Source organism: Aythya marila, assembly GCF_965140915.1.
Source record: "Aythya marila genome assembly, chromosome: 23".
In the NCBI taxonomy this organism is placed as follows: Eukaryota; Metazoa; Chordata; class Aves; order Anseriformes; family Anatidae; genus Aythya; species Aythya marila.
In genome coordinates, this window is record NC_139064.1 from 7,017,098 (window position 1) to 7,043,406 (window position 26,309).

Sequence of the window (26,309 nt, forward strand, 5' to 3'; positions counted from 1 at the left end):
ACCGAGCCCCTGGACTCAGCGGGCTGGGTCCTGGAGGCAGAGGCAGGAAGGGGGAGAGAAATCAAGTCCCTGCACAAGGCTCTCCGAGACGTTCATTCAAAATTCATAGGCACAAAATTGCAGTCTGCATGGATTTGTTTCCTTTTGGAAATTACAGGAAACTACAGGCACCAACAACTGTTATTCAAATAGCCACTTTAGATGATTAGGATGGCAGGAGGCTGTACTTACACATGCAGACCCAATATAATCAGGCGCCAGGCGGGGTGGGGAGGCACGGCCAGGCAGAGGGATGGTGTAGGAGCTTATGGGCATAAGCAGGCGGATTCTGTGGGGCCGAATCCAGCCCCGGTGCAGTGGTCTAAAGCAGGAGCATCCCATTAGCTTGAGATGATAAAGGGGAGTGCTAGTAGAAATCAAGAAGGGAAGTTTCCACCTGTCTGGAATTTATTTATTTTTTTTAAAGCTACACACACACACAAAACCCTGAGCAAATATTGTTTTGAGGATTGGCCCGAGGGTCAGCAACAAAATGCAGGCAAAACATCGGAGCCACTGAAGGGTGAAAATTGTGTAATAAATATAGACTGTGCAGTGTGCGCAGGGACAAGAAGAGACACCCAGCTGCTCATTCGGTGAGCAGCATCCCTTCCAAAACTCAGGCTCATCCTCATATACCTGCAGCAACCGGACAGCCCCCCCTCGCCCCTGGCAGTAATTCGGGTGACCTTGAGTGGATTTTGGCCAGGGCCAGGTGCTTTGCAAGCCCTGCCTTTCCTCTTGTTACCTTTCAAGTGCTATTTTCCAGTAGTATTTTACAAAACTTCACAAGCTTTTAGTCCCGAGACTTTTCCGAAGAAGCTGTTGATAAATCTGGAGTAGACAGCAAGAAAGCTTTAATGCTGTATTCTCTTTCTTTACATTGGGAAAGTGGCTTATCTGCTTCAGAGGGTACAGGTTCCTCCTCCTTATCCACGCCAAAATCTTATCTAAACTGGTTCAGGTGGCGGAGCTGAGAGAGGGAAATAATTAAGCAAGAGACAGGTGAAATGCTGACATTATTATTTCTTAAATGGCCCAAACGTTTTACCTCCTGGTTTTTTGTGTTTGTTTTTTTTTTGTTTGTTTTTTGTTTTTTTTTTACTAGTGACACGTAACAAGGGAGAAACCATTTTCTCCACATTATCTTACCCATACACACACACAAAACCTGTCCTCCCCTCCTCCCCACCAAAATATAAATCTTTTTTAACTGGTCCTGTTGGCAAGACAGAGAAATAATTAAGGCGAAGGTGGCTGAAATGTTGATGTTATTACTGTAATGCAGCAGCCTGTTTAGTTTCTTTGCCAATGAAATGCAACCAGGGGAAAATCAGTTTTAAAGATTACCTCCCAGAGATGCAAATTGAGGAGCGGAAACCATGTAGTCAGGAAGAAATGGTCTCAAACTAGGAAACATTTCAAAGTCTGTGACAGTCTCTTAGGGGCTTTTAAGACCACAATTTACCTTTTGACTGCATTCTATTTTCTCTGAAATCCTTTATTTCCCCCTTATTTATTGACTGGAGAGACAGCACAAAAACGAGAAAGTGATTCTCCAGCCGCTGGTCTTAAAAATCCATAGAAGAAAATTATTCTCAAGGGGGCATTTTTTTGTTGTTGTTGTTGGGCTCTTTCGCTCTCTTTTTTTTTATTATTATTTTTTTAGCACTCTCTGTGAACCAGGGCTTAATTGAATCACTTTGCCATAGAGCCTGGGCTGGGAAGCTATCAAGGTCGGTGCCGTCAGGGGGCGAGGAGCCCTGATTAGAGAGGTGGGAGCCGCAGCAACACCACGGCTTGCTGCTGGCCACGTGTGCCCTGAAACGTCGGGTCCTTTTGCACGTGTTAGGAGCTGGCAGCTGAGCTGTGGCAATGTGCTGTGGGGGGCTTGCAGCGCAGAGACAGCAATCTGGGTGAAGGAAAGGGGCACCTCTGCTAGGGTCAGCAGCTTGCTCTTGGGTGACCATCCCCTTCTTGGGTGACCATCCCCTTCTTGGATTAGCATCCCCATCTTGGATAAACATCCCTCTCTTGGATAAGCATCCCTCTCTTGGATTAGCATCCCTCTCTTAGATGAGCATCCCTCTCTTGGATTAGCATCTCCCTCTTGGATTAGCATTCACCTCCTGGATTAGCATCCGTCTCCTGGATTAGCACACCTCTCAACACAGCAACATGAAGGGACAGATGAACCTCCACAACTTTTTTTTTCAGTCTGCACTGTGATTGCACACTCCTTGCTAGGGCTCTCCACACCCTCGCCATACAAGCACACACATCCCCATCCTCACTCAACCCCTTCGCACCAGGCTAGCTCCAGCTGCAGAGCCCAGCCCCAGCCCCACATCCCCCTGCCTGGTGACATCCCCACTCCACCTCCCTCTTGCTCCTCGCACGGTTGTCCCTCCTCAACACACGCATGTGTGACGCATGCGTCTGTGCCTGTTCACTGCCTGCAGTGATGCTGAGACGTGCAGGAACAATCCTGCCGACATCCCATGGAGCTGCCCTAGTTATCCTGGCCCCAGCTGTGAGTGAGCACAGTGCCCTGGTGAGCCCCTGTCATGGCTCTGCTGGGGAGGAAATAACTAGATTAAGAAATAATGCAGCAGTTCAGGCTCCTATGGGCCAGAACGGGTGCAGCCCAGTAATTAAAGCCTAGATATTGGAGATAAAATCCTTTTGGGCCATCCAGGCAGTCTTTCTACTGGCTGTGTTTAATTACTCTGCTGCTTGCAGCCCTGCCTTTCAGAAGTGCCTGCACTAGGACATCTCCTCCCAGGCCTCCACCATTAACATGGGTAGGTGATGGTCCATCCTGGGAGGCAGGTAGTTTTCCCAGGTGCTCCTTTTAAATCCTCCCATGTCTTTCTTCTCCCCCATCTCCTTCCTTGTTCCGAAGCATTTTGGGTCAGCCAGGCCAGGTCTGCCCTCACAGATGGACCAGCGGTGGAGTGGGAGGGAACCACTGCTCTGGGAGGACTGGAGGAAGGTTCACAGCCTTGGGAAGCCTCCCCTTAGATCCTCAGCGATGATTTCCCTGCACAGTCTCCTTGGATCAGGCTGCTCCATTTTCTCGCTGCACATTCCTCTGTGGCTTTCTCCCCAGGCAGGGCTTCCAGGTGCATTGTGTCAAAGCGCTGCTCAGAGGTACCTTTGACAGGTGCAAAGGAAGCAAGAGGGCTGGAGGAATAAAACTTCAGAGGTTTGAAGTTTCCCTTTTGGAACCGAGGGTTTTGCTGCAGTTGAGCCGGAAGCAAGCTGATTTGGGCAAGGTTTCCACCAGAGTCAGCCGTTGATTTTCAGCCCACCTGACTTGAAAATTGCTGCTCTGGGTGTGCAGGTCGACATTTGCCTCCGTGGACTTGGACATGTCCCATGGCGTGCTGTGGAGTGCCTCAGTCCCAGGCTCTCTTGAAGGCTTTGCTGCAGGCAGGGCGCGTATTGCACCACAGGAGAGGTTTGGGGGTTTTCTGTTAGCTGAGAAATTAAGTCAGCCATTAGCACCCATCTCCCAGCTTTCTGGGTCACCTGTCTGCTATTCTTCCCTTCCTCTACATCTTTCCCAATTCGCACTAATGCTGCAAGCTCTGGGAGAAAATATCCCTGAGGATGCAGCACCTCTGCAGGGTGCGGCTCCCCCCAGCCCCGGCAGCAGGACCCCCTCTCCTCTCCGTGCCTCCATCACTGCGCTGAGAGCACCCTCTCCTGTCTCAGCTGCCTGCACTACATTTTTCCAGCTTGCTTCCGTCTCTAGAAGCTGGTGTTGAGGCTCCCTGTCACACTCTGGGGTCCCAAGCACAGGGTGAGGATGGGGGTCTGGGAGCCAGCACCCACCTCTTGTGCTGCTGGCAGCAGCACTGGAGGCTGCGGGGAGAACCAGGGGCATATTTAACTAAAACCCATTTCTAGCAGAGGTTTGCTATAATTACTAATTAGATCTGGTTATAATTATCTCTCTCTGCAATCCCATACCTGCCGCAGAATAGCTCTGCTTCCTCCTAACAATTAGCAGAGAAAAGTCTTTTATGATGCACTGGGTGATTGCATTGCAATCGCAGCCTCTGTGGCAAACGCTGACTTATTAAAGAAGGGCCGATATTTACAAAAGAACAAATTAGGCTAAAATTAACTGGAGTAAATTAAGAATACCAGGTTTTTCATCTGTTTCCCTTTCTTTTTTGCCTCTGGGTTCGCTCCTAATGCTCCGTGTTGATTGTGTCACTTGACGGACAAAATGATACTGAAAGTGGTGACAAACCATTGCCCGGCTCCAGTCTGCCCCTGTGTGAAACCAGCCTTTCCCTCTTGTGCTCCTCCTGTCTCCCACCGCCCCACAGTGCCTCTGCTATGGGGCAGGGCCCACCCCACACCTTTGTCTGGGCACTGAAGCTCTGGCATTTGCAGTCCCCTTTAATGACGGAGGCTCTGCCTGCACTCCTCTGCCGTGTGGCAAGCTGGCTCAGAGCACCCATCACGGGCTTCCTGCTCAGGGCGTAGGATTTCTCATCGCAATATCAAGGGGGGTGGATTTCCCCCAGCGATGCTAAACCCAGCACTCGCTCCTACTTACAGCGCCTTAATAACTCCAAAGTGACTTACAAAGTGACAACGCAACGAGGAATGTGGTGGGTTTTTAATAGCACTGGGCCAAACAAAATAATCATCAGATGATAAGTTGGACTCAATGATCCATGTGGGTCCCTTCCAATTCAGGATGTTCTCTGACTCTATGATATGAGGCTTTTTTTTTCAGCTCAAACTGAACTCCTGGTGACCGAGCGTAATTTCTGGGAATGTTGATGCTCTTTATAGATGTCCAGCCAGTCAGCGATGAGGAGAAGTAGTGGTGGTGTGCGATGGGTCACATTTGCTTCTCCCACATAGGCAGCTGAATTATCCTAATTCCTAATTATCCTAATCCAGAACCAGAGAAGGAGAGCAAGTGCTTCCAATTCACATCGCACCCGAATGTCTAGAAGAGCTGGGAATCAGCCAGCTACATCCATGGGCTGGGCCAGGATGTCTTTCCTGAGCGCTTCCTCATCCCTTCAGCAGCCTTCTTACACTGAAGGGGAAAATTAACAATGCTCCTTGCTTCAGGGACCATGCCTCCTTGCAAATCATTTTCAGAATCTGGCAAGAATGTTGTGTTGGTTTTTTTAATTGCAAAAAGCACGCAAAGGTTTGTTGGGAAGAGGAAGCCATTTCAAGCTGGGTTTCTAAACCAATTCAGATCATCCAAGGCTCCATGGAGGGTCTAAAAGAGGAGAAACCAACCCCACTCCAGGCACAACAGAAGCCAATTTTTCCTTGCCCCTTTTCTCAGCCCACCTTTGTATTCACATGGCTCAACAGAGAGTTAATCAAATTGGTAGAAATAAGCCCAAGGCAGGAGCAGCAGCCTTTTTTCCATTGTAATGAATCATATGTTGTCTTAACACACCCCTGCTCCTTTTGCTGCTGTCCTGACCTCTCCGCGATGCTGAACACCCTGTTCCTGGTTCGGATCTCCAGCCAGCCTTTGTAGTGCATTGTCAGCCCTAATTGCCTTCTGCTCAGGCCCGTAGCATGTACAGGTCAGCGAGGCTGCAAGAACAGAGCAAAGGAGGTTGTAGGAATTGCTGTATCAGTCCCTGGCTTTTCAGGATGCTCACAGCACCAGGCACCCCACAGAGCTCAGTGCCGCACCTCTGCAATGCATGGGGATGGCTCTGGGAAAGAGGGGATGGTGAAGAGCAGTCAGGCTGTGCCATCCCCTTTCCGTCTGGGGTGCAAGACCATGGTTTAGTTGCAGATGAATAGCTGGAGAAATAATTACAAGCTAATTACTGGCTGAGGTGGGGTAAGTATGGCAGATGGGCTTGTGTGGGTCCCTGGGGGGTGACAATAATGTGACAACAAGGAGGCTGAACTGTGCCTGTGCTGGACCACTCCTCAGTGGAGGTAATGCAGAACTTGGAAGGCTGCTTTTGTGCTTTGAGGTCCCCAAAGCCCCCAGGCCAACAGGGAAGGAGGGAGGGAAGCCCATTCTCTTTGCAAGCTGGACTCCACACTGCAGGCTGTCACAGTGCTTGTTTTGACCAGGGAGGGCTGTGGTTTAGTGACCAATATCAGAGCTGAGGGGGCAGCTGTCACTTGCCAGCCTTTTTCCTGCACCTGGTGCAAGCACAGTCCATGTGTGTAGGTGACTTGGGACTCGGACAGCAAGCCCTTTGTGTCCCTGCTCCAGCAGGACAGCTCTGCCTGCAGAAGCTTTCTGAGCCTCCAGCACAGTCCTGTCTGTATCTCCATCAAGTGTCCGTGCTCCCAAAAGCCCAAAGGCAGTGTTCATGGCAGCCCAAAATTTCCTACACAGATCGTGTCTTTTCTCACTTGCAAGGCTGAAAGTGAGGTGAAGTTGCCAGCACTCTGGCATGGGCCATGGGGTGTTGCCCTGGATAGGGTGCAGCAGAGGGGATGTGCCCTTGGTGGGCTAAGAGAGAGCACATGCCCCAGCCCAGAGCTGGGCAGCCCAAAAGAAAACCTCCTCCGTGTTTTCTCTTCACTAACAATCCCCAAACAGCCTCTGATGCACGTTTGTCTGTTTACAGATGTATATAACCTTTTTTATTTGAGGCAAGGGTTTGTTTGTGAACCTGCTGCTTAGAGGCAGTGGGATGAATGCCATCGCGGGGAGGCTTAGAAACAGTTGCGCTGCACAAGAGGCACTCCAGAGCCACATGTCAGGTCCCCAAAGCCTTGAGATGGTGTGAAGAAGTGAGAGAATTTCTAGCAAAAATAAAAATGCTTTGCTGCTGTTATTGGTGGAGTGTCCCAGGGTCATGTTCTGAAGCTTTGCTGTGCTGCAGACTAGAAATGTGTTGGCTTTCCTTTGATGAAAGGCTCTGCTCCTCCACTGTTCAAATGGATTTAGGAGCTGGGCTGAAAGAAAAGTGAGAAATGATGCGACAGGCGCGGTGCCGCTGCTACGTGTTCAGTAGCACTCAGGCAGCCACAGATGTTCGCTGCCCATCCCTTCTGCCCAGCAGAAGCCAAGGAACATATGTCTTCTCCCAAAAGACATCAAAGCCCCCAAAACCTCTCCTGGAGGGTGGATGGACCCTGTTCTGGGGAGGGAAGAAGCAGCCAGATGGACATCTACGCTCCCTTCCCCCTCTACAGAGTGATTGTTTCACCCAAACTGTAGTTTCTCCTCAAAAATGCCCAGCGCTTGCCAGGCACCACCATCCTGGAAGCAGCACAAGGCTCATGCCCACAGGCAGTGCAAGAACAAGGCAGGTTGTGCTACATCCAGCCCCGTCTCCCTCTGCAGCCCCTTCCTGTCCCCCTGCTCTGGTGCAACATGCGCCTAATGAAACAGCAGCAGATGTTCCTTTGATTTCAATGTACTCAAGACTTGAACCCAAAGCAAATGGCATTTTGCATCCAGCTGTAGCGAGGCAGCTTGGTGGCAGTCCCAGGATCTCCATTTGTGGGTTTCCCGCCTGCACCGCAGGGCTGAGGGCAGCTACATGCTTCCAAAATCATCCTGGGGCTTTCCCAGAGGGTTTCCCACCAGCTCTTGGGAGCAGCATTGCTCTGGCCCTACCGAAAGTCCCCTCAAGGCAGCATTGTTGTCTGCAAGAGAGCATCACTTTGGCCTGGTGGGACTTTTTTTTTTATGTATTTTGGAGGTTCTCACAAAATGGAGTAATAATTGAGAAGGAGAGCAGTCGATAGTGAGTAATTCATCTGCCAGATTTAGCTTCACTTTCCCCTCTAGGATTGCAGCGAGCCAACTGCAATTTCCTGACCTTATCTCCTCTCTGAGTGAGTAAACAACAAACAAACTCTTTTGTTGCTGCCTGGAGTGGGTTGAAGATATTCACAAGCCAAGCTTTTTCTTTTTTTTGTCGCCAGCTGGGTAAGACAGGACTTTCTCCTCTCCTGTACATTTTGGCCACCTCAGCTCCTCTCCGCACAGTCTCAGAGACCTTCAGAGCAGGAGCCCTGTGTCTGGGGAAACCACGGCTGTGTCTCCTGCTTTTCACCACTTCCTGGTCCCTTAGGCAAAGGTGGCCAACCTTTCTCCTGCATTACATGGATACGTGTCCTGCGGACCCAAAACTACCTTTTGTTTCTGCCTAGGTGACTTTTCACACTGTTCTGGTGTGCTGGGAAAAGAAATGGCACTCCAGGCTGGAAAACATGTGTAACATGCACCTGCCACTCACAGAAACCCATGGTCCCCAATCCCCTGCCACTGGTGTCCTGCTGTGCCACTGCATCCCCTGGTGATGGCGTGAGGATGGGCAGGACCAGTGTCCCATGGGGACAGCATGCCCTTTGTGCAAGCCCAGTCCGGGGTCTCCCATCTGGCAGCAAGTAGAACTTTGCTCCCATCCCTCCCTAGCCATCTCTCACCTACCTCTGAGCTGCCTTTCTGCTTCAGAACCTCATCAATTTTTCAGTTAATTATTAGACTTCACTCCCTGCCGACCCCCGCCCCGACATCATTTGGGTCCCTGTTTTCCCACCTTTCTGCAGCTTCTTGCCCACCCTCCATCTCCCAGCCTGCTGCCCCCAGGCCAAGCCACCCTGCCCATCTCACTGCCTCCAAATTCTCTGCTCGGAAGAGAGAGGTGAGAGAGGCTATCTTCAAAATGAGGTTGGATTAGATGATCTCGGAGGTCTCTTCCAACCTAGATGATCCTGTGATTCTGTGAAAATTGAGAGTTCATAAAGTCATGGCTTTCCAGAACATCCATGGAGCTTAGTGACTTTTTGTTCAATCACCAGCAAGTTTACCTGGAGTAATTTGTTGTGTGAGTCAAAGTTGGCAAACAAAGCTTTGGCTAGAAGAGGACAGCAGAGGGATTTGCATTCATGAAGGAGTTCACACATTTCATGTGAGCTTTCCTGAGATGAAAGGTTAGGCATGGGAAATCCCAAAGCATCTGTTTTGACATGTGCCAGCCATCCCCCTTTTGTTCTAAATCAGCACTTTTTGTTTAACAAAGTTGACCTAAATTTCTAAGATGCTCAGAAATAACCAGAATGGAAAGCAAGACACTTCCAGCCAGGTGCAAAGTTCTCCAACCTGCCCAAAGCACATCTTCCCCTTTCTGCTCCCAACAAAATCCTCTCCGCTCATGTTCCTTCCCCATCCAGCACACCCTGAACTTCTCCTTTTGGCTGCTGAACATCAGTAGGCACAAAACCATCGCACCTGCACACCTGTCCCAGTGCATCCAGCTGCTGACTCTAATATACAGACTTCACTCTTCCCCATCTCCTTTTCCCCTTTCTTTCGCCTCATCGCCTGACCACAGCCGAGGGTGAGTGGCCCAAGTGATTAAAACCGTAGGCAGCAGAAGGGGGGGACTTCGATGGATGCTTTTGGTAATGCCAGTAGCATCTCTATCTGTGCGCCCTGCCAGGGAAATCCATCTTCTGCTGTACCAGAGCTATGGCAGTGTAATGGGGGCTCTTGCAGCCCTCCACACGTGTCCTGGGACACACCTACGAAAGCCATTGTTGTCTTTGGCCTTATCAAGAAGGCATCCAAATCGTCTCAGATGCTGGAGCATCCCGCAAGCCTTGCCTCAGGGCTCCATTGCTTGTGTTGATTTTTTCCATTGGCATTTATTGTTTTCAACAGCTTTTATTAATACCTCCGGGAGCCATTTGTGGGTCAAATTAAATGAGAGCTGTGCTCAGTCTGTTTGGAGAGTGGGAATGATGTGAAAGTTCTGATGGAGCCCCTCAAAACAAGGGTCCCCCAGGGGATGGAGAGCTGGTACGCCGTCAACAAAAATAGCATCGCCTCGCAGCTTGTCCTGTGTCCTCTGAGACTGCTCTGCCATGGCTGACAGGGGTCGTTTTTGCTTGGACCTGTGACAAAACTGAGCTCAGGCTTGGTGAGCAGATAGATAACTTGTTTGGGGAGCAGAGACGTAGTTAGCATTGCGCCTGGCAGTAGTCACGTCTGCGGTCTAAGGAGGAGAACAGGCTTCAGGGACATGCTGTTCTCCAGCCCATGGTATTTCAGGGATGATAGAGGGAGGAAAAATATCTAGAATTAAAGGAAAAAAAAAAAAAAAAAAGAAGGAAATAATGCAGCTGTTTCCACTCTGCCGCAGCAGCTCACAGGAGTTGTCACAGAGATCCCTTGTGCTCACTCCTCTTTCCTCGCCTCATTTCCCAGCTCAGGCCAAACCCACACCCATGCTCCGCCAGCCTGGCTCCCAAAGAGGAACAGGATTGTGATAGTCCCTGCCACAGTATGTCCCCTGCTGACAGGTTGTTGCTTTTTTGCTATTGAGTTCTTAATTAAGAAGGAATAAAATTCCACCAAAGCACACATTTTCCCTGAAACACTTCATCAGTCAAAAAAAGAAAAAAAATCAATAACCTATTTAGGAAAAAAAAAATAAAAAAATCATGAGCTGATTTTGCACCAGCCCTGAGTAGTATGTTGGTGGGAGAGAGAGGGGCAGGTCCCAAACCTCCTCCAAGCCTCCCCAGGGTAGTGGCAAGCAGAGGACACTCCTCATCCCACGGCAAGCAGAGAACTCCAGTACCTAATAAATTATGTTCTCACCTTGGTGAGCCTCGGAGCACCTCTCACATCTTGATATTTTACTATTAACAGTTGTCAAGCTGTAAACTGCTCATAAAGAGAGCATCCTCAAGGTTCAGTTTATCGGGGGGTGGCAGGGAACCATAACGTGCGCTTTTCTTCCGTGAACATCGGGGTCCAGCTGGCGTGATGGGCTGGGAGGAGACTGCTGCAGGGAGGATGCAATTAGCTTGGCTCTGCTCTCCGCTGCAATTGCTTTGGCTCAACTGGCTTTGTTATCTCTTCCTTCATGCCATTTCCAGTCTCTTTTCTCTTGGCTTTCTTCCTTTGTTTGCCCCGCCGTTTCTGCTGCTGTTTCTGCTGGGCTGAAGCCAAGGGAAGCTCCCCCCTGCCTTGCCAGGTGCCGCCCAAATGCGCCCCAGTCTCCCATGAAGGGAACACCTGTATCTTTGTGCTCCTCTCCAGGAAAACACCAGGATGCAGCAAACTAGCAGTCAAAGCCATTGTCCTCAGGGTTCTTCTGCTGTGTCTCTGAGCAAACACTGGTTCCTGCCATTGCAACCCCATTTTCCTTCCCCCATCCAATTTGTAGGCTACCAGCACAAGCTGAATTAAGGGGTTTGGTGCTGTGGGGGCACACTCAAAGGAGGCAGCTGAGAGCAAGAGGCAGCCGGGGGGAATGCCCTCCAAATAGAGGTTTGAATTGGGTAATTTATCTTAAAAAGGGGATCTGCTAACAGTGCATGCAGGGCCGAATGATCTCAGGAAGGGATTCAGGGCAGGAGGGCGGACAAGGGCATTTGAAATTTGCGGCTGGAAGACCAAACCTTTCCCAAACCGCATGTGACTGAGCTGTGCTGTGGCTGATAACCGGCTTCCGAGGGGGCGAGACATGTGTCAGTGCTGGGAACATTGCGATTGATCGTGGAAGGGCTGTTCTGGTTTCCTTCAAAACATCTGTCCCCGGCCAGCGTCAGAGATAAGGCACCGCCGTGCATTGATCAGCCCCATCTGATGCTTCCCAGCTTCATCCATAACGATTTGCTCTGCCCTTATTGCTCTTGTGGCTGAAGGACAGAAGCAGAGCTGGAGCCAAACGAGTGTTGTGCTGGCGTGCAAGCTTGGCTAATCCATGGCAAAGCTGAAATTGGTCCCTGATGGGAGATTTCGGAGTGGATTCCAGATTGGAGCAGATTCCAGTAGATTCCACAGGGCTGGTAGATTCCTGCCCCATGAGACCTCCAGAATCCCGGCAAATGCCTGAGCCCCACCAGCGACACATTGTCCTTGTCCAGGTGCTACCCTGAGACCACCACAAAGCCACACATCTCCACCTCCTGGTGGTCTCCCTGCTGTGAGCTTCCCTGGGTTCCTCCTCCCAGCCACAGATCCAAGTGGGAACCTCCCATGCAAAGAGCATGAGGAAGAAGTGCAGCCCATCCCCACCTAGGAACAAGGTGCACAGCACCCTAAAACCCTGCACACCACTCTAAAATCCTGCATGCCACCTCATCCTGAAGTGAAGGGGGGTGAATCATCTTCATCTTTCCTGGTGGCCAGATCGAGGCCTTTTGCCCCCTTCCCCAGTGTGGGGCTGTGGTGCAGGAAAGCAGTGATAACTAGCTGCTTTGCAGGTCAGACATGATTTTAGGGAGAGCATGTGATAAAGCTGTGGCCTTTAGGAAAGCACAGAGAGGAAAAGACAAAGCATCCCTTCACCTTAAAAAAAATAAATATATATATATATATATTAATCCTCCCATACCCAAAGCAAAAAAAAAAAAAAATACTCTTCAAATTGCATGCCTGTGATTTCTCCAAAAATGACAGAGTGGCTGGCATCTGCGGGAGCAGGCAGGGCTCCTCTCTGTCATCCTGGGCCAGCTGAATGCAAAGCTGCAAATCCCATCCCAGGCTGAGAAATGGCACCAGGCAAGGAGAGGTCAGAGACCAAGCAACGGCGTCAGCTGCGGGGCTGCAAAAGGGGCAGTAGTGGTGAAAATCAGCAGGAGAGCTGGAAATACAGGTGCCTTTCCCTTGATACTGGGATGGGTCCTTCCCCTGCAGCCTCATTGCTTTGCAGGTTTGCAGGCCGGATAGTATCCCAATAATATCCCAGTAATTCCATGGCACCTCCTGGTTTTGTTGGAGCAGCATCACCCAGGTGCTGGGCTGAAGCTCGGGGCTTCAGGATTCCCCCTGCAAAACTGGTGACTGGTGAGGTGGGGGTTTTATAACAAACAATAATAATCCCCCTTTCTTTTTTAAACAGTTTGAAAACAGATGACATGCGGGAAAAATAATGAATTCAGGTTTTTGCCGGCTCTCTCTGATCTGTCAGTCTGCACCCAGGAGCCGTGCTGCTGGGGAGGAGGAGGAGGAGGCAGAGGAGGCAGTGGGTGCTGCCTTACACCACAATGGATGGGGACGTGATGGTGCCTCCCTGCCAGGAGGAGGCTCAGGCACATCCTGCAGCAGAGGGTACCACCAGTCCCTGGGGGGCTTCCTCCTGCGTTTCTGTCTGAGAGGCAGTGGAAGGTGTCTGTGGCAGAGGAACGTGCTCAGGGAGCCCCCATGTGTCCCACCTCTGGTGTCCCTGGGGTCATCCCTGGGCCTGGGGACAGGGCACTGTCTCCGAGACAGCTCAGCCTTGCCCAGCGGGTGGCACAGCGGTGGGGACATGGGGCCAAGCCAGCCGGGGGTGGCAGTGACTGCAGTGTGACTGAAGCAGGCCCCATGGCTGTGCCTCAGTTTCCCCTCGTTGGGATGAGTGCTGGCCCCACGCTGGTGCAGGCACACGTCAGGGGACGCCAGTAGTGAATGGGTGTGTTAGGATGGTGAGGAGGACACAGCAGATAACTTTTCCTCTCTCCCTCTGTCTGTCGTTCCCCCGACACATCTGGCGTGCTTTCCCCTGACCTGCCTTCTTCCTGGCAGGCAGAATTGGAGCCATTACTCACTGTCACCACGGGTTACACTGCCACCTCCCTCCTGAACACCCTGTGGCTTACAGCCAGCCAGTCTGAGGGCCAGGACAGCTCTTCTCAGGGAAAAGCAAAGCAAAACAGCCCAGCACAAAGCCCCGTGCCATGGAGAGGCTCAGCAGGGCTCAGCAAAGATGCTGGGAGCTGGGGCTGGGCTGGTCAGGAGCCATCCGAGCAGTGCCTTGGTCAGGGGGAATTGCACAAGGAACCAACAACCCTGATACATATGCTGGGATTATGTTTTCTTTTCAACTGGAGGAGGAAATTTCAAGTTTCTTGCTCTTCGTGCAGAGAATCTTTCCAGTATGCAATCAATACTGGGACAGCTACCTGCCGGCCTGCACGGCATCAGGCTGTTTATTAGAGCTCAGAGGGGTTTGCCAGAACTTTTAATTTTTTCTCATATAAAAGATTTTTCAGTGGAATACAAATGCCCACTTAACCTGTGTCAGATCTGTTCATGTTTCCTCCAATAGCTCATGCTGCCCAGAACCTGCTCTCACTTCCAGAACTTTGAAATTTGGTTTAATTCCAGCATGATGGAAAAAAGCAGTATTTAAAAATTGAAAGAATCTGGGACTGAAGATCCCTTCGGTCTGAAATAGCCAAGTGCCCCACAGCAGCTGCCCTCCCCGTGCACCACTCAGGGCTCTGCAGAACCTGGGCAAAATCAGGGCTGCGAAGTGCCCCAGGGCTGGATGGACCCGCACACCCCAGCAGGGTGCTGTCCACCCCACAAACCCAGCCTGCTGACCCAAACCAAGCTGGGAAATGCAGGGCTAGATGAAAACTGAGATAAATAATTAGCGGTAAAAAATGGTATTTGCACCATTTGCCTCCCGTGAGGTTTTTAATGTGAGGGGGGTCTGCGCATCGCATTCGGCTGCTGGCAGATGGACAGACAGGTGCAGCAGGAGAGAAACAGGGATGTAGGGTGTAGGGTGTGTGGAGCTGTTGTCCTCCTGGCAGGGGTCTCCATGTCCCTGTCCCCTGCGTGGGATGGAGAGGCGGCATCACTGCTGGCGCCTGCCCACGCTCTCCCGGCTCAGACACACACACACGAAGTGCCACAAGACAAATAGGACCGAGAAAGAGATGCGCTATTTAAACTTTCATAACTATTTTTCTCCCTTGCTCCCCTTGTTGCTTTTGATTTATTTTTTAGCGTGTTTTCCCCAGGCTGTGCTGGTTGCCTGCATCTGTTTCCTCTCCTCCTTCACTCCGCAGCAGCCAGGCAGCTTTCAGAGGGCACCCACGAGTGCCCCGCATTTTTCAGGCTGTCCAGAGCCCCGTCCCATCAGCACCCTTCCCAGAGCCCGGCAGAGGAGGGAAGTGGGGAGGGTTGGAGTCATTGGGGTACTTAGCACAGGGGGAGGATTTTGTGCCAACTGTTGCATGGAGGGCTCCTGCCTGACTGCCAGATGTGCAGGAACCCTCCTAGCTGCTGCCCATCCATCCCACGCATCTCAGCAGGGCCAGAGGCTGGTGGCACATGGACGGGGTTGAACGCTTTGAAGCAATGCCAAGGTTTGCACTGTAGCCAGCATGGCCCCTGTAAATTGGCAGTGCACAACATGGGCTGAGGTTTTTTTTCAGTAGAGCTCACGTAGGGAAAAAGGACACAGGCAGCTTGGCATAGGTTGTTTTCCTCACAGAAGAGCTGAGCCTCATCCTGCTGAGCAGCTTGCAGACAGAAATGGTCTGCAGGTCACAGATGTAAGGATTCACAGGAAAATCTGTCTGGTTGTGCTTCGAGAAAGGACTCAGCCCTACAATTGACTCTGTTTGCAGGCTCAGAGCAGTCTCTTACTCTGTCGTGTCCTTTTTTTTTCCTCACCTGCCAGGCTTCTCATCTGCAAAGGAATTGCAATCCTATGTGCATTAGGAAGGGGAGAGGTGGAGCAGACAGACATCGTGAAGGTTAAGGGGAGGATGCAGCTGCAGTCCAGGATTAGGTTTGCTCCAGAGCTCAGGTCACCAAGCCCTGCAGTTTTGCCATAAGCCTCATGGCAGTGCTGCCCTGAGAAATATAACCCTCAGCAGCACTCAGACACGGCAAAATCTCAGCCTTTAAGCATCGGACAAAACCTCAGAGGCTGTTTATATCCTTCCTAGCCATGAAGAGCTGCTGGAAATCTGAATCCTAAATGTGTAAAGCCTTGATAAATGAAAAGCTGAACATTCATGTAGCTGTAAGCTGCTCTGCAGTGGTTTAGGTCTTCACAATTTGTACTCTTCAGGCTTGATAATACAGTGAGACCCCAGGCAGTCTGCTGGAAACCTACTGCCAGAAACACAATCTCTATAAGGGGATTCTCTTATCCATTGTAGCAAGCTCCATCCTAAAAGCAGTTTTCTAGCCCCTTTTCCTCCTCTTGGGAAGCTCTTCTGGATATTTGATCAAGCAAGAAACCATCTTTCTTTCCCAGTGCCCAAATTTTCCTGTTTATTCCTTTGTTTTCTCCCAGCCTCCCACAGTTCATCCACCGCAGCCAGGCTTAGTCTCTCCCAGCCTTCACTTTGCCAAACGAAACAAGCCGATCCCATCTGATCTCACCTGGTAGGAAAGCAGCTCTGTTCCTCTGAGCAGCCCTCCAGCCTCTCTCTGCATCCTCAGCCCAACATCCACAAATGTGGCCAAACCCCTCTGCGACCCTACCAGCATCTTGCAGAGCAACACCAGCAGCCTCTGCAAAACAGCCCCTGGCGCTCTGGAGGACAGGCATCATCCTCCAAGAGCAGGCAGCCCCTGCGGTCATCAGGACGTGCCAGTCCCAAGCAGAGACCAGAAATGATACAGCAGCTAATTAACTCATTGGTTTGCTGAATGTATCATCAACACCAAGACAATTTTCAGAGTCACCCCAGCAGTCTTGCTACATCCCTGTTTTGGAGAGAGACAGCACCTTCCAGGGGAGGCTGAGGCCAAATCCTGCTCATCGCCAGCCAGCAAACCTGGTCTCAGAACACCCCAACAAGGAGCAGAGGTTGGATTTGCAAAGGAAAATACTCTTTGTGGGGTTTGTATTGCAAAATATTCCACACAGCAAGCAGCTGTATGCAGATCAGGACAGTGCCTGGGTATGCTCACCCAGAGCACGTGTATTCTGATGCCCTCATAAGCTTGACTTGTCTACAAGAGGCAAACATGCCTCTTTGACAAGCTTGTGAAGCAGCATCTGAATACACAAACACTTCTGCGCCAGAGCAAAGCTCCCAAACCCTCCAGCTGCCACCAAAGGTGGGCAGGCTCCTGGGAAGGTGGTGGCACCCCCAGCATGGAGGGCGAGCAAACCCCTGCAGGGGGCTGGGAATGCTTTTAGGTCTCCACTGTGTGCTTGGACCCTCAGCTTTGGGGCTGGCAACCACCTCCCAGTGGTTTGTGATTACTAAGAGCATCTTCTGGTCACTGTTGTTGGCCTAGCACAGGAGATGAGCCCAGAGCGTCAGATACTGCAACCCCCTTAGGGGAGATAAGCAACACATGAGCAATCTCTTACCCGAGAGAGGTGTTCACACTCCTTGGGGGACACTCGTCTCACATCAGCCAAACATTTCTTCTGATATAGTGCTCAGAGCAGTCCTCAGGGGCCGTTCAGCAGCTGCCTCTCCATCCCGGCAGCTGGGTGGCCGTTCCCCACTGGGGAGCATTCGGGGTTGAATGTTAACACTGTCTGGAGAAGAGGCTTCTTGCATCCACAAACCCAGCAGTAAGGAGGTGCCAGCAACAACAAAAAAAGCAGCCAGTGTTAATTAGGAAGAGGTGCTAGCAGCTGGAGGGCTTTTTTTTTTTTTTTTTTGCTTTCTCTGCTTGCAGAAGAAGACTTCTGCCTGGAGGATCCTGTTATTTCAATAAATATTGCTAATAATTGAGCTCTGTTTGCTTGCCACAATGCTGTCCAGCTGTCTGACGGCCAGGAGTATTTAGAGACATCTATGTTATTTCTTAGTCAAAGCTGCAGTGTTAGCCTAGGGTATCAGTTCAGCACTGAATAATTCTGCATGGTCTCATTGATTAATCATACGATTAAAGCTTGCCGAGTAGGGTTGTATGCAGGAAGGCCTCCAACTAGCCAACTAATTGAAGAAGTTGCTGAGTGCACAGCCGAAGAGCAGCACACATTTATTCATATTTCTTTATGTTGATGTGTCCATCTCCCAAACCACTTCAAAGGGTAAGGAGCAGAGACCTCAAGCTGTTTGTACACACCCAAGCAGCCCACAGCTATGGAGAACAAATGAATGCCTACCTGTGGGCTTCAGAATATTCAGCAAACCCTGTGTTTTGACAGAAACCCATGGTTTTGAGGAGGGGAAGCTTGTCGTGTTGCTTCCAGAAAACTTTGTCCATGGTCAGGCAAAGAACAGCTCCCCAGCTCGAGTCCTGAGTGCACAGTGAAGAAGAGATCTGCTGGGGTCTCCTCCCACCCCAGGAGGTCTCAGTGCGTTGTCCCTTTGGACACCAGTCTGGGCTCATGCACCATGCCTCATCCACCTCTCTGGCTTATTTCAGGTCTCATGGGCTTGAGCCACCAATGACAACCTGTGCTTTGCTCATCCAGCCCTTTTCTTTTATTCCCTTTTTAAGTTTTCCAGGCATGTAAAGGTTAACTCCCTTTTCTTTGCTGTCAGGAATGAAAAACCCACAACCCCAAACAACCCTTCCTATTTATATCCCTGCGTTAATCAGAAAGGCTAGCACTTCTACATCTACGTGATTAAAAATTAGGAGACCGGATTCTGTAGTGGTGCCTTATAATAACAACCAATCCTGGGAGCACAGGGGATGAATAATGGATCATGGCTCTATGCTACTGGCTTCTTGCTTCCCCTTCTTTCTTCCTCTCTTTTCATCTTCCATTCTTCTCTTCCTTCTCCTTTCCCAGGCTGGAGTTTGAGTGGGGAAGGCATCGTCATCCTTCATTTTGCAGAAGTTAGAGCTGTTGAGAGATATTGCTGATTTCTATTCATCAGACCCTCTCTTCCCCAGCCAGATCCCCTGGTTAGTGAGCCTGGAGACAATCAATAATTCATGGCCACATGAATAACTGGGGGATGATAACCACTTGCTTGGGAAGACATAATCAGGACCTATTCTCTCCCTCTCATCTCCTTCAGCAGCTCCCCAGGTCTTGCTGCTGATCCAATAGAGTGAAACAGGAGCAACACAGGTTAGGAAAGGCTTTCTGGCATGGGGAAGTCAGGTGGTCCCATACATATCTGCATGGGGTTGTCCCCTGTCCTGTCCCCTTCCCCAGGTTTCACTGGGCAGCTAAGAGGCATCTGCACTGCTTTGAGGGAGCACTGTGATGCCAGAGGCTGCAAAGGGACACTTCAGGCTCCGGATGGTGGGACCAGCCAGGAGCATTAAACAAACAGCCCCCGTGAAAGTCCCTCCGTTTAATTCTGAAAGGCTCTTCAGAGCAAGGCTTGTGGGCTGGGCCTCTTCCCAGCTCCACAAGATGAATTTCCAATATTTCACAAGCTGAGGTCAAATTCAATTAGTAGCATCAGTGAGGGGAAAAAAAACTACTGAGAAACATGTATTTCTTTTTCTGAAAACAATATAAATGAATTAAATCAAATAACTGTTTTTTTAAAGTTAAAATGCTTCTTTAACAGCTAAACATCATCAGAATGAAGTAGAGTTTTTCACATTCTCATATTCCAGGGGCTGACGCATCTTGACTAACCCAAAACATGGATTTTCACATTTTTCACTCTTGTAGCCTGAAAAATGTACATTCTGGATCCATGTAGAAAAGCTTTTTTTCCTCCAGTTCTTGGGTTCCACCCACTGAGCTGAAAAATCCCATTACTCAAAGCGCTTGGCAGATGCGTATGTGACCAGCCTTGTGTGCAACCGGCACATCTGCCTCGCCTGCAAATCTTGTGCCGACGCGGGCAGCCACCTTTGAGTTGTCAGAGAAAATAATCCCCTTCCATCTCCCAAATTCGGCCCATGCTGGAGAAGCCAGCAAGGAGTTCTGAAGACTATTCCCCGGCCAGCTAACAGCAGCAGCTCAGGCACAGTGGCAGAGCCCTGCTCAGGGATCTCAAGGCTTTGGCGTTGTGCAGCTCAGCCCAGTGCCAGCCAGCTCGGAGAGCACAGCCCCATGACAGGCAGCTCCATTTTTGTGGAAAAAGGGCATTTTTCACCCAGCAGCATCCCCTCTGCAAGGATGGAAAGGGCAGGAGGCTCTTGCAGGTGCTTTACCTTCCTCTGACCTGGGTCTGGAGCAGCAATTTTTCTCCACCCTTGGCTAGCATGAGCTCCTCTGCTTGGACAGAAGGGGCTGCAGTGGGGATGCTTTTCCACCTCTGCATTTCTGCTGGTTTTCCAGTGCTGTGAGCCCCCAAGAGCCCAATTTCCCACCATGCTGGTGGTGTTTAAAGATGTCAGGTTTCACAGACTAGACACCAAAAAATCACCATGCTCAGTATTTCTTGCTTCTCCATTTCCATCCCTCTCTGGCACAAAGCAGGAAGGTCCACGGCTGCAATGCCAGTAAAGCCATGTCCTGTAATGAGGATGCAGCCTCACACAGGCTGTCAGACCGAGACTGTTTCAAAGGCAGGTTGGGATATTAAATGTCTCCTCAATACCCCCGGCAAAACCTGCTTTCGTGGAGGGAGATGCTTGAAAGACATGCAACAGTGAGAGGGAGTCTCTGACCAAATGAGAGGAATTTCACCTTTTGCGCAGCCAGAGGGTGGCACAGAGGATGACTGAAAGCAAAAGGAAGATCAAAGCTGGACAAGGAAGTGCTCAATGGTCTCTCCATCCCTCCGTGACCTAAAACATCAGCCAGTTTCTGCTGCTGTAGATCAAATCCAGGGCAGAGCCCTTACCTGCAAGCCGTCCCACAATGTGATGGGTGGCGGGCTGCTCCTGTCCTCATCACACCCCACTGGAGGTGTGAGAGGTCCCATTCCAGTCCTGGAGGTTTAATGCTACCAAGTGACCTTGCCTCCTTCATGCCATTGCCTTGCAGTTCCTCCAGACGACCCCATCATTATGGGGGGACCCATCATCAGCCTGAGAGCAGGAGACCCCCTCAACCTGACCTGCCACGCAGACAACGCCAAGCCAGCTGCCTCCATCATCTGGATGCGGAAAGGAGAAGTTATCAATGGAGCCACTTACTCCAAGGTGAGGCAGGACGGGGTGGGGATGTGCACTGTGCTCTTCCTTGCTTTGGGAAGGGCCTGGGCTCCTTCTCACAGCCCCAAAACAGCTGGGGCTGTGCCTTCAGTGCCAGAGCTGCCTCGCACCCCACATCACCCCGTGCAACCTCCAACAGTCAGGAAGATGTCACTGAAATAGGCTCTGCTTGGAATTTGGCTGGCTTTCTGTACCCTCACATAGCTTCTGAATTACCTGGCATCTCCGCTCAGGACCCCACCTGGGTGTCGTGCTCATAGTGCTTAAGGAGCAGAGCCAGCACTGCCCTTGGCTGCAGCAGAAGCTCTGAGGCAGAAGTTTTTTTGCAGTGACATATGTCCCTGCCTCTAACTGCAGTTTTCCATGAAAAATTGTCAGGGTTGTTGGCATTTTTTAATTTAAATAGAAAGCCTTTATTGGGTCATAAAGGAAAACATCAAAGAGCAATCGGCAGTGTACTCGGAATGGGTACCCACATGTTCTCCTGTTTATCAAAGCCTGATGCTCAGTAAGTGCTAAAGATTCAGTAACACTTGACATTTCTAATGAAAATTTCTAAAGCACAAAATTCAAGGCACAAAATGGGTCAGTTTACAGCCATTTGTAATGCAAGCAACTTCAAAGTTCAGAGTCAAAGGCATTCCTCTTGAGCTCCTGAAGATCTTTTTAATAAACATCTCACCCTCTGCTACCACTGGGAAGCCTTATCCCAGCTTGCTTGGAAGGGCAGAGGAGCCAAAGCATCCCCGTCCTCCCCCCTGCTGCCCCACAGCACCCGCGGACACCTTAGCTGAAGCTGAGCTGCCCCCTCATAGCTGGTGGGGATGAACAGAATTGCCCCCATCACCCTGTGCACTATGCAAGAGGCAGCGCTAATTAAAGCTAGAGACAGCTGACCTCGCCCTCTCTTAATTCAAGTGAAATTAATTAAAATCCAGGCCTTTGACATGTGATTGTTTGTAACTTATTCCATCCACACCAAGCCTTGCTCTGCACTGGAGGCTGTGCAGACCTGGCTGTGGGGAGCCAGCATTTCCCTTTCAGACCCCCAAGCAGTGGGTAGCAGAGAAGGAAGGGTGTCTCCTCTTTGTTTTTCTTCAAAATATATATTTTTTTGAAAGCCTTTTAGAGCTGAGCTTTCAGGCAGCAGCTTATCTCACATGCCACACAAACACTTCCATGGCATCTAAAGCAGCTGTCGGGGTGGTTTGGGTGGCAAGCCCTGCTCTGCAAGGATGTCGGCCCCTTCTCCAGGGGCAGAAGTGGTGGTGGCTGATCTGGGGATGTAGAACCCAAGTTTATCCTGACTCACTGGAGATTTCCAGGTGGACCTTCCACAAATAATTCCCTGCCATGAGCAGGAAAATGCAGCTGTAGGGCAGGGCACATGGAGGTGGTCAGCCAGTGTGGGCTGCATCAGTGCTCATTGCCTCAAGCATCACCACATCCACCCGTGCATGCATGAGAAATCCCAGCTTGAGCACACAAGCATTTCTGAGACCTTTTCAACCTTGTCACATTAAAAAAGAAAAAGACCCCACAGAAAAGCTAATGGGCAGTTTTAGCCATTTATGAAATGGGATGTTTTGATTTGGGGCATACAAGAAACCTCTCCCTTTTGAAGTTCCCTTTAAGACTGGGCTTCAGTTTTATTCTGTTGTTATTCTCTAATAAAATTAAAATCCAACCCAGACTTCATTTGATCCAGATATTCCAGTCAACCAAGAAGACATACTGCTCAGGTTACTGATTGCCTGAAACCATTTGCACTGAGTGATAATTCCTTTGTTTCTCTGAATTTCAAATCCAACAGCTGATTAATATGCAGCCCCACTGCAGTCACAGCCAGGCATCACGGATTAGCCAGATCTGACTTAAAAACCCCAAACCCTCACCCTGCTCTGTCTTCAAAAGGACAGGAAATGGTCCCTATGGCTGTAGGGGGTATTGTAGGATCCTGCAGGGTTTGACAGCTAAACAGAGCTCTGGGGTGCTGTGGGTGTGAGTTCTGCACAGGCAGGACCTGCAGTGCTCAGCCTGGGGTTCACAGCACCCTCAGCAGCAGAAGTGGGGCTGTTCTGCAGGGGAAGGACAGGCAGGGTGACAGCAAAGCAGGCAGTGCCCTCACCACCAAAGGCACAAGAAGAGTGGGTTTTTATGACCATAATAGGGTCAGCCACAGTGCAGCAGTCACCAGAAAGCCCACAGAGATGAAGCAGGGCTGTAGCCAAGCCAGGAGATGAAGTCCATATCAGCACCCCCAAAATATGGCTTGAGCTAGAGCCGTAGTTTAAATTCAACTCCTAGACCTGTAGGTGGGATAGAGGCCCCAGATGAGGTTTGTCAGGATAATTAAGAGCTGTTGGGGCCCTCAGATCCCAAAGATCACGTTGTAATAGGTCTTGGTGCTGCTTCTGTCCAGCTTCTGGGCTGATGGTATCAATTCGTCAGCACTACTCCTTGCCCACTGCCTGACGGATGTGCAAACCTATAGCAAGAGGGCTACATCCAGCTGAGCCCAAATGATGAAAACATCAGTCTCACTGCTGTCTATTTATAATTCAATAAAGTACTTGCCTGACATGGTGAAGAGAAAACTTGGAGGATACAGACTTAAGAGAGAAAAACTGTTTGGAAATCCCCAGAACTGGCTGGGTGTGTCCATGGCATTTGCCATTATTATCAATGGCTGGGTGAAGTCGTGTTTCTGGCATTTCTGGTCCCTGGAGGATGCTGATAAACCAGAGAGGGGTCAGAGAGTGATTAAAAGATTGAAAACCGTGCAGCATCTTGAGATGCTCAGAGGGCTTGGTCAGTCTGGTTTACCACAGACGAGGTGACAGGGTGACATGATCACAGTCTATAAGGACTTAAATGAGGATTAGGACTTCACTGAGGATAAGGCAGGGCTCCTGCTCCAGCAGATCAAAGCTGCCCAGGATCCATCCCGTGCTGCTGGTAGCGGCTGCCACCACTCACACATCCCTGCACAAAGTGGCTGGGAGCTGCAGCCCGATCAGCCCAGGCTGCTTCTGCACCTGCCTGGTGTAGGTGCAGCAGGTGATGGCAGGCTAGAGAAGCCGGTTGCCTTATCTGTCCCCTGGCTCCCTTTTTCCCAGGCCGGGGGTGACGGTCATGTCACTGGAGCTGCAGCTCTCAGGTCTAGGCACAGCAGGGCTGGAGGGAAGCAGATCTGAGTTAAGTGCCCAATTCCAAGGGAAGCACAGCAAAATGTGCCTGTGCAATTCCCCTTTGGGTTCTTGGTGTAGATTCCAGCCAGAGGAGCTGTGATTGTAGACTGCTGCTTAGCTGGCAAACTCATAACAGCAAGGCCTGGCTGTATGTGTGACTTTTGACCAGGGGAAGGGGCCACTTTCCTATTGGAAGCTGCCTTTTCCATCTCCCTATCTCCCCTCACAGACACTTCTCCGCGATGGCAAGAGAGAGAGCATCATGAGCACCCTTTTCATCGCCCCCTCTGACATTGAGAATGGGGAGAGCATCGTCTGCCGCGCCACCAACAAAGCCATTCCCAGCGGGAAGGAGACCTCGGTCACCATCGACATCCAGCGTGAGTACCTGAGCCACTGCAGCCCCATGTCACCACAGCCTCCCTGCTGCCTCCACCGGGGCCGCCAAGCTGGGCATTCCCCATCGCTGGGGTGTACTGGTGCAGAGAGGGCAGAGGCACAAGGGCTCATCTCCCCTGAGCTCCCTGGGGCACCTGATGTACACAACACCCAGCTGCTTCCCAGCTTTTGCATCTTGTGCCCATCTCTTTGAGCCATGCACTGCCTGGCTGGCAAGCATTTCTTGGACAAATACGTGTTTCCAGGCTTGCAAGTTGTTCAGGGCTAAGTTTTTGTCTTGTTCTCCATCTAGATAGCCCATTAGACACACCAAAGTGCTCTGTGAAAGCCCTCCCTCCTGTGACATACAGCTGGTGTCAGTCACCATCCAGCAGGGACAGGTGTGTGGGGAGCGATGTCACTTCTCTGTAAAACCATGAAGGAAAACCTTTCTTCCTCAAAAATTCACGTTTCACAGATCTCTCTCCTCCTCTGCAATAGCTGTTGCTTTCAGGCACATCCTGACCTCTCTCCAGCCGGGCTTCATTTGCACACACAATTCCTGCAGCTGTATTTACCAACAATTTGCAAATGCAGGGTGTTCAATATTAGCATGCCAGCTGCTTTCCAGAGTCCAATTAAAACTGCCTGAACAAACTCAAGCACAGCAGAAAATTCACCATTTAAGACTCCCGGCTTTTGCTGCCGGAAGATTAACAGGCTCTTGGGTCGCTCTATAGCATGTCCTGACAGAACCAGCCAGATAAAATGAGATAATAGCATGGGTTATTTCACAGCCGGCAAACAGTTACAATAGCTGGAGATGTACGCACGTTCTCACAAACAACGCAAAGCCGGAGACATCATTACACCGTGCTGTACAGTATGGGGCAAGGGACGTGAGCTGCATCCTTGATCATGATGGGATCTACTCTGAAGAGAGGAAGACCAAATAAAGAGCACCAATTTCCACTTCGAGCCATTAAATACTCCATGCTGTGAAAGTAATAATAATAATATCCTATTCAGCTATTAAAAGTATGTTGTTCTTAATGGGGTCTAATGAGGATATCAGTTTCCCAGAGCTGGATGGGTGATGGAGGGATAGAAAAATGCCAAGATGGATTAAGCAGCCTGTACTCTGCAGAAGCACCCAGGCAGGGTTTTTGTCCTCTGCAGGTGTATGAGGTGCTTGCACTCGTGGCAGCAGGAACAGCCTGCTTCAGCTGATGCAAAACATGAGTTTGGATCCCATCAGTCTCATGTGGGCACAGGACCTGCCTGCCAATCTTAGCCTCAGCAGCAGTGAAATAGCTGAGTCATAAACACTATCCCCTTAAAAAAAAAAAAAAAAAAAAATGGCAAGGGGAAAGAAACCAAGATAAAAAAAAAAAAAGCTGGAGTCTGTAATGGAAACACTAAGCGACTCCAGCTGGAACATCTGTTCAATGTGATTTCTGTTCCACCAGCCACATCAAAGTCAGCCTCCTGTGAGTTATGCGCCGAACATCACAAGTGGGATTAAAATCATGTTTAATAGTTTGATATGCCATAAACTATTTATATTGCCAGAGCCCAGTGGCTCTATGGAAATTCACATCCAGCGTGCCGGGATGGGGAGGAGCAGGGCTGTTGCTTATCCAAAGCCATTTGCTCCAAGCCTCTGCACACACATGTGTATTTGCTCATTTTTACACCTTTGTTTGATGGCAGGAAGGGATTTGACCACATCCATATTTTTGCAGGAGGTGGCAGTATGAGAACAGAAGTGGCAGGTCTGGGGACCAGGGTGACGAGCAACCCGCAGGCCACCTCGCTCCGCTGGAGGTGCTGTGCTGGTCCTTGCAGCGTTGCAGCGTTTTGTTCCTATTTATGCCTCTCATCGGGGAGCATGAAAACCCAGATCTGAAGAGGCATCAGAGCCTGCTTTCAGCTCCTAATCCCTGTTCATTCACAGCTTCCGGAGCCCACCCCAAAAAGGCTTT

At 50.3% G+C, this 26,309-nt stretch overlaps 1 protein-coding gene across 2 annotated transcripts in view; it reads left to right on the forward strand.

Moving 5' to 3' along the window:
• Positions 1 to 26,309, forward strand: part of KIRREL3 (kirre like nephrin family adhesion molecule 3) — a 316,007-nt gene that overhangs the window by 247,154 nt on the left and 42,544 nt on the right. For both annotated transcript variants that reach the window (XM_082778151.1, XM_082778152.1), the window contains exons 5-6: positions 20,586 to 20,743; positions 24,176 to 24,326. In XM_082778151.1, coding sequence (XP_082634277.1) covers positions 20,586 to 20,743; positions 24,176 to 24,326 — 309 coding nt within the window. The remainder of the gene's footprint in view (positions 1 to 20,585; positions 20,744 to 24,175; positions 24,327 to 26,309) is intronic.